We start from the raw sequence: 12,719 nt of genomic DNA, 5'->3' as shown, positions 1-12,719 counted from the left end.
CAGTGTGAAATGGCTGAGTGCCGCTAGAAAGCTGGGAGCCACAGGATTTGTTTATACCTCACTCAGAGGATTGAAATGCTCAGATGAAATTAGCAGTGAAGCACAGAGAGAGAGAGAGAGAGAGAGAATGTGCCCTTTTTTGGCTAAAGGACCATTCTAACATATCCATTCTCTGAATACGTTTAACTGTTTCACTTGACTGACCATGTAGAGAAACAGTGGTACAGAAGAGACACCAATACAAGAAAAGTATATACTGTAGGGCAGATCTTCATTCTTGGTGCTAAAAAAAAAGGGGAAGTACCCCAGGAGACTGCTATTAAAACTTAACATGGATATGACAGGCAATACTGATCTGTACAAGCCGCACAAAAAGGCTTATCTATCAATGTGGTTTAAAACAGCACATAAATCTATGGTGATCTTATGAAGAGAGAATCGTATGCTTAAGCACAATAAACAAGACACTACACAGACGCTTATCTGGCGTAAACAGACACTTATCACAAGTCTGTGCATACAGTACACGCTACCTCGCACACACACACCAATCTGATGCCATTTATCTCTGTGTGGGTAACCTTTCCTAAGGCTATTTATATTCAAATGATAAGGATCAATTCTGTCACTTTAAATAAAAAACTATTAAAAAAAAACACAGAGCAAGCCTTCATGGAAAGTCAGGAGGCTGTAAATCTGAAACAGCTGCTGGGTTGAATCCTGAGTCCTTGTCAGTGTGATGTATGTATTTGGGCCACTTTGCACCAACAAGCTGTGAAGAGTTCCAAGCTGTTACAGCACGTGACAGACCCAGATTCAGCTAACTGTCCTCTGGAGGAGGTCCGCTGATAAGCCACCTCTGGGGAATCAGCTGACCAGGCGATCACAACCTTTCTTATTGGACGCGTAATCAAAATCACGTATTGAAAATGCCACGCTTCTATTTTCAGCTGGCACCGGTACTTGTGTTTTGTTTAGTCATCGAATGCAAACACACTGGGAACAGCATGGGTTGAAAGCAACACTGCAAAGCAATGCAACAGCTTGCACGATTGATTGCGTCTGATTATAACCCTATGAACGGTGTTATGGGAACAAACCCTCAAGGATGTAAATTCAAGCCCTGACCTTTTTTATTGTATGGGACCGTAACATTCAACGCAGGCACTTTTATGGATAAACCTGCAATCTCTAATCAGCCATATGATGTCAACCCAGACCAGATCTGATTGAAATATGCCCACAGGGTATTTATCAAATCACAACAAGCGCACTTAATAGCTCAACGTCACATTGTATTGCTGTATTTATTTATTTTTTTAAAAAAAATTTCTGTTTCACAGAGAGGATTTTTGCAGTTGAAATCTTAGTAGACAGGACAGGTGGCTTTGTACTGAAGTCATCGATTAGATCCTTGGCTGGGCTTAACCCTACTGCAGCCTAGACAGTTGAGTCTGAAGCTAAATCATCAGGGTAAGAAGGCTGCGTATCAGGAGAACAGAATAATGTTACATTACTGACAAAGTAAAAATCACCACAAGGTTCGATCAGCAATTGCAAGTTCAAAACAACTCCCAACAGTGCTGCGATTCCGCTCAAGGTTCTGGTGAAGTCAAATTCAAGTGAGCGAAGGCATGTGTAAAACGAACGGGAGAGTGAAGCTGCATGCTTCAGAGTTGCCCGGGCAGTGCTGTACTGATCAGGAGCAGGATGAAGGATGGGCCTCTTTACTCACAGTTTGTTCCCCTTCAGCGCCGCGTGGTGAAGAAGGTTAAAGCCCCTGTTGTTCTGCTGGGTGAAGTCGACGTTGGGAACGTCGGTCAGGATCTCAATGATGTTCCTGAAGTCTTTAGCAATGGCGTCGTGAAGCGGAGTGTCGCCGTAGGAATCCTAAACGCAGGGGGCAGTACAATGGGAAATGAGACTCCACTGGATGGCCCTGACATTGGTGAGCAGAGAGGAGGAGAGATTCTACAAAAGAAACATTAACTGGTAGGCTTAAGAGCCCTAGCTTTTACACGGTGTGAGCAAGTCATTTCCCTTGTCTCGTAACAGGACGACAGAAAGAGCCGTGGATCTGGCTAAATAATACAAAAGAAATACCCCATTAATGACACAGAACTGGGGAAACGACAGCATTTCAGGAGTGCGTTTATCCTGCTTTTCCAACTGTAAAACAATCTGCACCTGTTTTTGCAAAATGCGACACCCAGCACTGCCGTTCTGACTAGCAGGCTCCTTTGGCATGGTTCTGTATAAACTCAGTGGCTTGGAAGCACTCTAACGGGTGCCTTAATAGGCAGAGGAACGTGAAGCTAAACAAAGGCAAGTGTCAAGTGCATGCCTCTGCGTTTAAAAATCTCACAGGGTTCCCAGTTCTCTTTCCAGGAGGGGCTCTGGATTGCTCACCTGCAGGTTGATGTTAGCGTTGTGTTCTGAAAGCACACGCACCACCTCTGTGAAGCCCTTATTGACGGCGATGTGCAGAGCCGTGCACATTGAAGTGTTGAGCAGGTTCACTCCGGCTCCTTTACTCAGGAGTAGCCGGGCGACCTCAGCCTGATTCCTGCCGGGGGGAAAACAAACCAATACAAAAAAAAAAAAAGGACCAAATAAATGCCTTTCAAAAATGATTAGACCAACTGAGGTCTTGTGAGATGTCTGAAAACTGGAGCTTCTTGCATGTCCGAACTCTGATTTTCTGAAGTTAGGGCTCAAAAGAAACAATAAGAACACAAAGGTAAAGGTGTATCGGATTCATTCTTTTTTAAAATCTGGCAGAAGCCACAGTGTCAGCCGTTGTCTTTTAAAAATAAACAAACAAATAAATAAAATCCCCCTGTTGATTTTGATCATCAAATGATTTTTTCTTTAATTACTCAAAGTAAATCATGGTTAAGAGATAGAAACTAGTTGTCCTGTTAGCTGGATGTCGCATGAACCGCTGAAATGGGCGGCATGAAGTAATTACTCTATTCTAATGGCCCACTCCATGTTACGTGTTACAATGTGGAGCACACCCTCCTGCATTGTACTGCAGGCGGAACACATATGCTGAATGCTATACAGCCAGGAGTGAATTCCAGATTCCTTAATGCCGTTTTATCGGGCCTAATGTAGAGGCCACCACTGGCCCCTGTGAAGGGATAAGAAAACCAGCCCTGAACAGCTCCTTACCCAAACGCTGTGTAATGCAGAGCCGTGTCTCCATCCTCGTCTTTGATTTCAATGCTGGCATTGGCCTGCAGCAGCACCTTCACCACCTCCATGTGACCCTGGTGCGCTGCCACCTGCAGAGATGTCTTCCCCTGATTCTTTATATCAACCTGGGAAAGAGAGGGGAGGCGCTAGACACGGAAACTATACATACCTGTAATAGGTGTGTTACTGGGTGTAGAGTGACTTGAACAAAAGGGGGTGCTAGTGAGCCATTTCCTGTGAGAAGTCCACACAATATGGCCAAGTCCTGGTGCAGCCGCATGGATTGCAGCCCTTTAAAACTTAGCATACTATCAGAGTCCAGTGAATGTAATTGAAAACAGAGTGACTTAATTATTTAGGTAGTGTATTTGTGGAACTTCACACTGAAAATAGAAGAATTCCTGGATTTTGGTCTCGAGTTTAGTAAACACACACTTGTGTGTTGTGAATACACAGGGTTTCATAGACCACGATTAGTACTTTTAACTATCTGATGATACTTTAGGTCAAAAACCAAGATTATCAGGGTCTGTAAAAACTGCTGACTGCCCTAAAACAAAACCAAGTCAAGTAGACAAAACCGTACTTTTATTTTCAAACAAAACCAAGTCAAGTAGAAAAACATCTCTGTATTTTCAACTTGATAAACGAGAGTAGGAAATCAATGGCCTTTGTTTCTTGCAGTAAAGATGCAGGATTGCAGATTAAAGGCTGCTCTACACACACCTTTTCTGGGTATTTCTGCAGCAGATCCCGGACCTTGCTTGCACTCCCACGAGCAGCCTCGATAACTAGCCGTCCAGGGTTATCCTGGTCAGTGGACTGGGACAGCAGCTTCTCCAGAACAGAGATCACAGTGCCTGCAGAGAGAAGGACGAAGGAAGATAGAGATGAATGGTGCTGTAGGGGTTCAGTGACCGAGCTGCAGCACCTCGCAGAAACACCACAGCGGCATGCCCAGGCTTGCAGATGAAATAATAAAAAAGGATGATGCATTCTGTTGTCACCGTGCTGTTATAACACCAGAGAAATTAGTGAAAATGCCACCTGGCTGTCTTTGAAAAGCATGAATGGACAGAACGATTGAATGAAGTTTAAAAAACCCATCAAGAACAAAACAGCATGGAAAAGCTGCCTCCGACGACCTTTATGCAGCAGTAAAATGGCAAGAATAAGAGAAACCCTCCAAAGGAACCTCCTGTTAGAAGAGTGCAATGAAGGAGGGACAGAACACATGCAAGCGTGTTAAACTGGAAAGACCAGGGAAATAAGAGGGAACCCATGCCTGTCTCCTTACTTCCGGAGTCGTTCGTGTTATCGGCAGTCATGAGGTTGGCGTCACCCTCTACTGGCTGCGCAGAGAGACACGCAGGGTTAAAGGTCCAGGTCTGTGCCCCCAAGGCCACCCTTAAATCTCCATCTGCGTACACCTTCAGCACCTTCCCCACCTGCCCCAGAGCCTGTGTGAAAGGCAGAAAAACAGAACCCTGAAAGACACTGGAATGGGATCTCACACAACCACCAAAAAACACCTGGATAGAATTCTGTAGTTGCCAACACTTCTTGCTTTGCAACAATGTCCAACGAGTCTTATTAAATAAAACTGTTACATCTAGGCAGACCATCTTTAAATTTGCATTAATTTTCAGTACCATTACCAGCAAGTAGTAAAATATTGGGAAGCAATCTACTTTTTAACTTTGTACAGCGCTCTGGGATGGTGTGAAAGGTGTATTGTACTCAGTGGTCTGTATAAAAGGCAGGAAGATAGGGGTCAATAGAGCTATGACCCAAGACAAATAAAGACTTCCATTATGCAAACATGCCCTGACAGTACACTGGTCAATACTACAGAGAAGCAGCCTTTGGACTCTTTGAAAAGCAAACACACGTACCGGTGCCATGCTGTCTGTCCACTCTCCGTGGCCAGCCTGAAGACGCTTCACGTTTTCCATATCATCCATCACGCGCACCAGATCCCCAACCCCAAACGTGTTCACCTGGTCAAACGGACGGGTCAAATATCAGTTTTACTGCATTTAGAAAAAACAAAAAAAGACAGCCCTGTTTAACATGTGTGGCAGTCCCTGACCGGGAGTGGGTTACCATCAAACTGGGAGCACGCAATTCTCACCAATTGCTTTCTGTTTGAATACACTGTATCCATTTCACTTTTTTTTTGTACATAACAATGGTGCCGGTGCCAAATATATTGAATCCATTAAAGTATCCTACCCAGTGCAACATAACAGGACTGGATCGAATAGGCAGAACTAAAACTAGAATTAAAAAAGAAAATAACTGGATGATAATGTGAGCTACAGAAGTTCTACAATATTCTGTTCAGTTCTGCTAGCAACAGATCATTAATTCAGCCACAAGCAGCAACGCTAATAATATCCTGGCTGCACTGCTATCGGATTCAAATATCTTCTCAGCAGGTGGCTACTTCATAAGGGTCATATTCCTACCTTCATTTGACTAACGGTATTCTCTTTAAATGACAGCAAAGGCATTATAGATTGTGTAATTTTTCCAAGAACACATCCAGCTTTGGTCAAGCATCTGGTTATTCAATTAAAAACAGTATTTTGACACTGCAATATCCCTTGTATATTAGTTTCTGAATGGCATCTTGTCGGCTGGTTATTAGCTTAATTATTTTATTGCTCCCTGTTGTTAGTGAGAGTTGAAACATGCGTCCTGTCATCTGGGCTGTGTTTTTTCTCCCCTTTCCGATTTACACAAGGGAATCCTAATCGCACAATGAGACTTTCTTATCAGCCCTCCCCCATTGCTGCCACTGGGAAGTGGAACAGAAAGATGCATACGAACGGCTGCATCAAGAGGCAAACCCTCAGCCGTAAATCAGTCAGGCTCTGTTCTGTGTTTCAACGCTGCTAACAGAAGGACTGGGACGGGTTTATGCTCACCTCTCACCCTGGTCTTGTTTTAGGGAGCTGCCTGTCAATTTGCAATTTCTGTCCTTCCTAATTACCATTTGCATTATTTTATTTGCATTCGGAATTTGGCAAACACAAAAATGGGATGCTTGCTTCTAATAAGCAGTTAGATTTAAATGCTACAAAGAGCTAAAAGCATTTAAACTTGTTCTGGTCACAGTCCTGGGCTTGCATTACAGCTAACCCATCCAGTATCCAGCTGCTCTTTAAAATGCAGAAGGCTCAATCTCTTAAATTACATCACTACATGAAAAGCATGGCCATGTACACTGTGCATCTTACTCACTAGGATTAGTGCATCTTACTCACTAGGATTATTACTAGAGCATTTTCTGCAGCGATTCTTACATTCACAAGCAGCTAAACCTCATAATTGTTTCATTTGTATATTCTACATAATCCATAGATAAGCCCTACAGTGCTATGTGTCTCCCTACCTTGGTTAGGGCACCGGGGTGGAAAGTCCATCGGATGTTATTGCTGTACTGGACTCTCGCATCACCTCGGTCTGTGATCCTGTGCACAGTCCCTATGCGGCCAATGTACTGTAATACAAGACCAGGAGACAGCATTTAAAAGATCAGGGCACAACGGCTGGCTGCTACAGCTGTAATGTATTATATATGTGCTGTGCTGTCAATCGTGGCAGAACTGCTGTACTCAAATTATTCAACTGTTAGCCAATAAATGTGTGCCAACTGAACACATTTTATTTCAATGTATGTATTGTATTAACAAGAAGTAATGGAACTTCTTTTAAAATTCACATATTTGTATATAAATGTTTTAAAACACAAAACACACAAATTTACTTGATGAAACGGGATCCTGTGTGTGTTTGACCCACATGTTAAAAAAACAAAAAATAAATAAATCGCTAACATTTTGTAATGTGATGTAATGTAATGCAGGTCACCGACTCCGAGATCCCAAACACACATACCTGCCTGCCATGCGTTGTGTGCTGTTGGAAAAGTTACAAACAGGGCTGTCTGACATTGACCCTCTCTATGGAAAGGTTACACACTTGCGTCATATACCCTGGCAGTCTGAATCTAGCCAGGCACCAAGGTAAATTGCAATGCCCCTAACCTATAACTGCAGCAGGAACTGGGGAATGAAATGGGGAAATAAATCTAAACTAATAAGAAGGCTGCCAGTGTTTTAATAACCCTGGGTCTCCTTTACCTCAGTGTACAATCCAATGTGACAGGACCCAGTGGCTTGATCTATATCAGAGGATGTTTCTTAAACAAGAATCAGATCAAATAACAGCAACAGAAAAAGCCTGAGTCAGCACCTCTGCCATTTTGGGATTCCAGCCCCCGTGTCCTTCCTGCATCTGTCTCAGAATGTCCACCTCCAGGAGACACTTCACCTTGTCTCCCTGCTGGAACGTATGGCCTTCCGCACTGTCCTGTCGCTGAAGTTCAGCGTGCTCACCTAGGCAAAAACAGCCAGAGTACAGATGGGGGGCTGGTGTTAGCTGCCTGCCATTGAATGCATTTGTTAAGCAACAGCATTACCACGTGGCAGTTGCCCATGTACATTACCCTTTCCTGCATTAAATATTGAAAAAAGCTGAAACTGAAATAGTTAGACAATGTTTTCAACGTCTTCTAGAAGAGGCTTTTTTATCCATCCTCACGAGGTCGCCATTCACGCAAGGGTTAAATTAAATTCTAAATTCTATTTTTTTTCTTCTAATTATTTCATAAAAGAATGAATTCCCCTACACTTCTGAACACACATGCATTTCTACAAAAGTTCTGAGTTTTATTGTTTCTGGGAAATTCCAACTTCTAATTTATTTTTAGTACACCGTTTCTGCAGGGAATTCCAAAAATGCATTGCGCCACTATTTGTCTCCTTTTTAAATGACATAAGCTGTGATAAGGATACACAGAGAAAACTAAAATGACATTTTGCTGCGAATGTAGTTCTTTTCATTATGTGCTAACACAATCGCCAATGTCCAGAATACTAGAATCAATACCCGATTAGATTACTCTGGAAACTTCTAGACTGTAGTTACAGATAGGGGGAGGAAACCCTGAAATAGCATGGTAGCCGTACACACAGCATGGTCTGTTTTAATCACCGTATCAGCAGCGGGACAACTTAACGGATATATAGGACTCACTGGCAGGATTAATATAGAATTGAAAGGTGGTGGTATTTACAGTAGATCAGCCTCTGTTTATACTATTAAAATAGAAACCTGGCATGTGTTTATCCGTCACGAAACTCAAAAATGTAAAAACACCCATCCATACCTAGCTTAGGGAGGTGATCTTTGTAGTAATAGCCCCCTGCAATGTCAGAGATGTATTTCAGGTCGACCTTTCCTTTGTGGCCCATCCTGTAGACGTTTGTGGTTCCGTTGGTCCAGGTCACACTGGCCACGCTGCGTCCTGATTCGGTGTCCCAGCCACGGATATCCATCACCTTCCCAACCTTCCCTTCTCCTCCTGGTCACACAGCAAGGGAGGGAGAGCGTTACAGGCCTGCCCTGATGGACGGCTCTGAATAACTTAGTTAGTCTGTGGGGGGGGGGGGGGGGGGGGGGAGTGGTTAAGAAAGGTGCCTCTGGAATGATTGCAGGTTCCATTGCTGGGCTGTGGTAGATCTATCTAAATCTAAGTCTACAAAGAGGGCTGTCCTGGTGCCACCATTTCCTGCTGGAGAGAAAGCAAGATTTGAAAGACTAGAATACAAGTGCTGCAGACTTCAAACAAAAAATAAGATCTCTGATCTGATTGCAAGGGTTGAGGTATGGGGTTATTATTCAACATGCACGTGTTCTAAAAAATAGTTTCACCAAACTGCTCAAAATCCTTTACAATTGTACTATTTCTTTAGTGCAAACACAGTGATGTTTTAGGGAAGGTTCGTGTTGGGGGTGTGAGCATGGGTTATTATCCTGGGCTTGCATCTGAATAAAACCCATGGTACAGTTCCCACACAATGATCTGCAAGCAGCCTATTTACCACAGCAGAATAGTGATGCAAACTTAGGATATAGCATCAGTGAATAGCAGAGCTGCTTCTTATTGTTGGTGCATTCGTAGGTCATCCAGTATCCTGCTTATGGGTTTCATGTAATGACTCTGGAGTTGATTTATTTTAGATATGATGAGCAAGTTTTCTTTAAACCCATCTCACCAAGTCTAATTTAATCGGAGAGTCTTATTATGACTGGATAGGTTTGTTTTTAAGCAGCAGGATGAACGCCAGAGCTGCTGTCTTTTTTATAAATATTTAATACTCGTCTCCAGGCCCCAGTAAGGTTCTGAACTGCCTTTGTGGAATTGGCTGGATTTATTGCTGGAGAAGCCAGGTTTTGCTGTCATTAACATTCTGTAATTGGTAAGGAGGATGGAACCACAGCTTGTATCTGCAAACAAATTCAGAATTTAACAAGGCTTGGTTAAGAGACAGGATACAAAATGTGTCAATCTGCTACTGTAACTACACACAAAAGACACAAATGGATACAACTAGTGTCTACACAACAATTTCCAAGTAACACAATAAACGCTGAATGGACTGTTCGAAAGAACAGCACAATGCATTGTAAAAAGCACAAGCAGACACTTACAAAGCACCCAGCAATTCGAATTTCTCCTTTTCCAAGTATTACCATTTCAACCCCTCTCGTAATTAATTCATGCTTTTCAATGACTGCAACGGGACACGTAGACTTGCACTTGCATGTATTTTCTCCTATGGGTCGCTTTTGTATTTCATTTTGGCTCATAGGGCGCTAAGTAAATCAAACCCAAACAACAGCACATCTTATAGACCCCAATGTGACAAAGGGCATCCACATAAAGTAGCTTAATTTAACCACAGCTGTTAGTGGTTTTCATCATCAATAACGCCTAATTTTTCAGAGCACCGATTTTAAAAAAGGAAACCAACTCACCGTCCTGATTGCCCCAGTCCCAGTCTGGTCCTCGTACAACTTTCACCCCCTGAAAAATCCCCTTGAGAATGATACGGGAAAGGTTCTGCCGTGGAGTCAGGGTCACCCTGCAAAAGAACACAATTCAACCGTCGTCTCTCCACTGCCTTAGCTCTCCTCATGCTTCATGGGCTGGATCTGAACTCCAGTCCCTTTGACTATTAAAGCATGTATTATACACATGCTCTTGAACCAGGCAGAGCAGCGATTTCCAGGAAATATATTCTAAAAATATTCTGCTCAATTAAAAAGAGTAATGAAGACCCGCCCCGTATGCCCTAAATGAGCTGCCCTGTGCTGTTCCACCGCTCACAGAAGCAAAGTGAGCAGAAATGGAATCTCTCAGCTGAGGTAGTCACATTCCAAAGCCCCAATTTCACAATATTCAGTGTGGCTAAAGACAGGTGGTTTAGGACATCTTGCGTTAGTGGTGGACTCTACAGAAAAGCATTGAGATGAATGGAGAAAACTTTGCAGTTGTACGTATTCTGATCAATGTTTCATAAAGTTAGCACAATGACAAATTACAATAGGATTGTAGAAAGTTAACAAGTAGTTCTAGCGTGACATTTCTATAAACTCCTGTGAAACAGCATTACAGCTGCTCTCATTATGTCCCATGTCTTTTTAGGGACCCCCGCTTGAATGAACACTGCAAGCTGGAGGGACTGAAAGCACATTAAACTACACACAGCCTACCTGATTGTGAAGATCGTGTCGGACGAGTTTGCAAAGGAACTTCCAATTCCCATCATTCCCTGAAAAGGTCACCATTCAAATTCTAATCTACCAGAGCGCCCTTCAACTCCTCTGCTTTATTGCTTTATATAGTTTAAAAGATAAAAAAACTGAAACAAATCAAGATCGCAGATTCTTGTTATCCAGATCCTCACCTCTTCTTGATTTTGTTGAAGACAATTACATTGTATATCTGTATTCTTCACCAGAGCTATTCTAGACTCTCTGCTTGTTAGTGGCTTTAAGTGAAGGACGCAGACTGCACTGGCTACAGTGACGGGGATGTGCGTGTATAAAGTCCAGGTTTTTTCCTAATCCTTAGACCTTCCTTTAGCCGATTTCAATCCCTGCCGCTGCTGGTACAGTTTCCCCCCCTCTAAGCACTGCGTCAACAACCAGACAACACCAGCTGTCCTCAGGTAGGAACACCACTGCCTAGGGCTTACCGGCGCCCATTGTGAGACCACAGCGAGGTCTCACTGAAACACTTAACCATTCTAGTAAAAGAACCGTTTCTTGAAATGACTATGATTGAGGGAAGGGAACTTTGAGAATAATTTGGTTTGTGAAATATGCTGTAAAAAAAAAAAAAAAAAGACAGCGTAATTATGGAACGAGATTAGAATGCGTTCAAATCTGTTTTTAATCTGCACCAGCACTCACGCACTTTCCATCAGAAATTACATTTCTCAAAACGGGTTATCTTGCAGGTGCAACTGAATTAAAAATAAAACAAAATAAAAACACACTACAGAAGCCAAACCTCCACAGAACCTCTTCAGTAAGATGACCCTTGGCAGCAGTGGAGCTAGCCTGTACTACAGGGTTCTGGCCAGAAAGAAAAACTACAACCATCAGTACATGCTGGTGTCTGGGCAGGAGGGAAATCTTGCTTCAGGCAAAACCGATAGCGTATTCTTTTTACTTCAATATATCCCATGGTGGGATGATACCAGGGGTGCAAACCAGGTTACCACTTAATAATGAACTACCTTGGACCTGGATAGAAGTAGTTCACTGTGTACTGCTGGGCTAGAGGGACTGGGACTGTCTCATAAAATTAAATAAACTTTGCGTGATCAGCAGTCTGTACTCCTCTAAGTAGTGTGGATTTATGGCTTACTGTAAAAGACCGACCTTCACAGACAGTGAAAACTCAATCACCTATTTCCAGTAATAAATAAGACCAGATTGTCAATTGCAAAGCTTAGGGGTTAGTGGGGGGTGCAGAGGTAGGTCTATTGTTTTACTTATAATTTGAAAGGGAAACCGAACCTCAACACAGGAGCAATGCTGTGCAGAGCGTGCCTCGTTCAAGATGCATCACTACGGGACAGGGATCAGAGGCTGTGCTCAGTACCGGAAGACTGAGCCAGGTTTTAGTGCATCAATGCTGGCCGAAGGGATTGAGCACTTCCCAGAAACGGCCGACTCAGGGGTTTAAATAGCTTTTGTTATTGGCTGAACACCAAAAACCTTAAGAACAAAATACCCAGATGGTTATCTGGATTTTGGCTTTCAATCCCTGCTACAGTTTAGCATTAAAAAAATAATGTCACATGACGATAATACAAAATAATCATAATACAGCCTCCAGTAGAATCACCATCTTGAAATACATAAAAAAATGAACAGACACAGTAATTTTTATAAATGATGGCAATATCAAAAGGCGATTACTTCAACAAATCCATTTTGGTGTCAGAGGCAGATCTTCCTGTGAAATTACTCATCGGAATCTCATACTGTTCTGAGGGTAAAGGATGGAGCCTTCAGGGTTCAATAGGTCATTTTAATTAGATTAACTGAATGAACAGTAAAAACCAGATGAAGGTGCAATACAAACTTGA

General features: G+C 42.7%; 1 protein-coding gene across 5 annotated transcripts in view; it reads right to left on the bottom strand.

Annotated features, from left to right (window-relative positions):
• Positions 1 to 12,719, bottom strand: part of LOC121328628 (E3 ubiquitin-protein ligase MIB2-like) — a 48,653-nt gene that overhangs the window by 9,695 nt on the left and 26,239 nt on the right. For 4 of the 5 annotated variants that reach the window (XM_041273485.1, XM_041273484.1, XM_041273487.1 and 1 more), the window contains exons 4-13: positions 10,093 to 10,199; positions 8,441 to 8,635; positions 7,465 to 7,607; positions 6,602 to 6,709; positions 5,097 to 5,201; positions 4,499 to 4,661; positions 3,928 to 4,061; positions 3,178 to 3,326; positions 2,410 to 2,566; positions 1,736 to 1,890 (exon numbers count right to left, since the gene is read on the bottom strand). In XM_041273485.1, coding sequence (XP_041129419.1) covers positions 1,736 to 1,890; positions 2,410 to 2,566; positions 3,178 to 3,326; positions 3,928 to 4,061; positions 4,499 to 4,661; positions 5,097 to 5,201; positions 6,602 to 6,709; positions 7,465 to 7,607; positions 8,441 to 8,635; positions 10,093 to 10,199 — 1,416 coding nt within the window. The remainder of the gene's footprint in view (positions 1 to 1,735; positions 1,891 to 2,409; positions 2,567 to 3,177; positions 3,327 to 3,927; positions 4,062 to 4,498; positions 4,662 to 5,096; positions 5,202 to 6,601; positions 6,710 to 7,464; positions 7,608 to 8,440; positions 8,636 to 10,092; positions 10,200 to 12,719) is intronic. The other variant, XM_041273488.1, reaches the window with a different exon arrangement.

This window comes from Polyodon spathula, chromosome 16, assembly GCF_017654505.1.
Source record: "Polyodon spathula isolate WHYD16114869_AA chromosome 16, ASM1765450v1, whole genome shotgun sequence".
Classification (NCBI taxonomy): Eukaryota; Metazoa; Chordata; class Actinopteri; order Acipenseriformes; family Polyodontidae; genus Polyodon; species Polyodon spathula.
This window is presented reverse-complemented; position numbering and strand designations above follow the sequence as displayed.